At 32.2% G+C, this 2103-nt stretch overlaps 1 protein-coding gene across 1 annotated transcript; it reads right to left on the reverse strand.

Annotated features, from left to right (window-relative positions):
- Nucleotides 1-690: 690 nt before the first annotated feature.
- On the reverse strand, nt 691-1641 carry LOC122359355 (olfactory receptor 52K2-like). The gene has a single exon (XM_043259649.1). The coding sequence runs from the start codon at nt 1633-1635 to the stop codon at nt 691-693; it is 945 nt and encodes a 314-aa protein (XP_043115584.1). The 5' UTR covers nt 1636-1641.
- Nucleotides 1642-2103: the final 462 nt, after the last annotated feature.

A 2103-nucleotide genomic window follows, 5' to 3' on the forward strand; every position in this document is an offset into this window, starting at 1 on the left:
TGAGCAAAGGCTGTGAATACTTATGTACATGTGATTTTTTTTTTTCAGTTTTTTTTTTATTTTGAATAAATTTGCAACAATTTCAAAAAATCTTTTTTCACCTTGTCATTATGGGGTATTGTGTGTAGAATTTCGAGGAAATGAATTTAATCCATTTTGAAATAAGGCTGTAACATAAAAAAACACCATATTATTACATCACAGTTTGCACTAATAATTATGATAGTTATTAGATCTGGCTGGGTATATACTTGTTGGTGTGCAACATTTTCAATTTGTCTGAATCCTGAGTTTTTGTTTACTGTCTAAACACAAAGAGAGATAAATGTCTGAACTATGCACTTTTTTTTGTTATTCGTTTTCAGGCAAAAAATAAAGGAATTAAACAATACCTATTTCATACTACCTTTTTAGGTTATTAATAGAAATCAGTATTTCTTAATTTTACAGTTAGTGCCTTGAGGTAAACTTAGTGTGAAATAACACATACCACAGTCTCTAAATAAATACACCACGTTTTATCCCCAAGAGTATGTCTTAACATTTAAGGCATGTACATTGTATTTTACTGTGTGCAAGACTTCAAGGAAATACATACATACATCAACAACTACAAAATATGCTTCCTCCTACCTTAAGTTCTCATTTGATTCTGAGTCAGCGTATGGACATTCACTTTTATTTGATTCATTACAAAGCTAAGACTCTTACATTTTTTATGAACTTTAGAAATATTTGCCTTATTTCTTTAGTTCTCACTCCATAAATAATTGGGTTAAAACAACTAGGAAAAAGTAAGTACATTGTGCTCACAAAGACGCGACTGCTAGGAGAAAAATTATTTCGTATTCTGTATGACAAAAATGCAATTAAAGCAAAGGTCAAAGTAACCGACATAACAATGACATGAGTAATGCAGGTGTTTAAGGCCTTCATGTTGGTTTTGCCAGATTTAAACACAGAGGTGAAAATCACAATGTAGGAAATATTGATGAGAATAAAATCAGCAGTTGGGATAAAGAAAACAGTCAAAAGTCCTACAATATTATTAATAGATATATCTCCACATGCTAACTGAACCAATACCATGTGTTCACAAAAACAATGATCAATTATATTTGTTGCACAAAAGGACAGTTTTCCTGCCAGAGAGACAGTGGTGACTACCAGGAATACATTTCTGATGACTGGAAAAACAACAAACTTTAGGAAGTTTGGGATTTCCATGTATTTGTGATAATAAAGAGGCTTGCAAATTGCAAAGTAACGGTCGAGCGCCATCCACAAAAGCAAAGTAGACTGAAATGTTCCAACAAAATGAAGGCAAAACATTTGCATCAAACAACCAGTCAGAGATATACCACTCCAATTAAACAAAAGGTTCAGAAGCATGCTAGGTACAAAAAATATAGGCAACATTAGATCTACAACAGCCATAAGACCAATTAATACATACATAGGAGAATGCAAAGACTTTTGAGAGGTGATTAAATATATGATGATAGAATTTGCTGTGACAGCCAATAAAAACATCAGAAAGAAAGGGATAAACAATAAAGGCCTCCATTCTTCTAGACTGTAGAAACCAATAAGTTTGAAGTCTGTGAATGAAATATTTTCTGCAGGATCCTTCATGCTGAATAAAATCCTCTTCACATGCAGTGTTCTGTATAAATTATGTTTAAAAAAAGTAGTAGATCAAGACACCCTATAAACAACACAACAATGCAGCATACTTTTTTCCATTCTGAGAATAAATATATCTGTTTTTCAGTACAATTACTGTTACTTAAATGGTTTCCAGAAAAATTATGATGCACCTAATTACAATAATAGCAAGTCTCGTTAGGTTTATCTGACTGTATACTTTTCAGTATACAATATTTCAGTTTACCTTCTGAGCCTTTGTTGTTAATGTGATATAAATCTACAAATACAGACTTTGTCTCCACACATACTACTTTCATAATTTAGATCAACATTTGATTTGGCAGATAGTGGAGGAATAAAAAAATAAGCGCCAATGTCATACAACCCATTTCTAGCCACTGCCTTGTCTTCTTCAGGTCTCAGGAAGAAATGTAAGATAGACACACATATCAT

Source organism: Puntigrus tetrazona, chromosome 15, assembly GCF_018831695.1.
Source record: "Puntigrus tetrazona isolate hp1 chromosome 15, ASM1883169v1, whole genome shotgun sequence".
NCBI classification, from domain to species: domain Eukaryota; kingdom Metazoa; phylum Chordata; class Actinopteri; order Cypriniformes; family Cyprinidae; genus Puntigrus; species Puntigrus tetrazona.

Bases quoted from the DNA above. Each gene is read 5' to 3' on its own strand.
- LOC122359355 (XM_043259649.1), bottom strand. From the start codon at position 1,635: ATGAAGGATCCTGCAGAAAATATTTCATTCACAGACTTCAAACTTATT.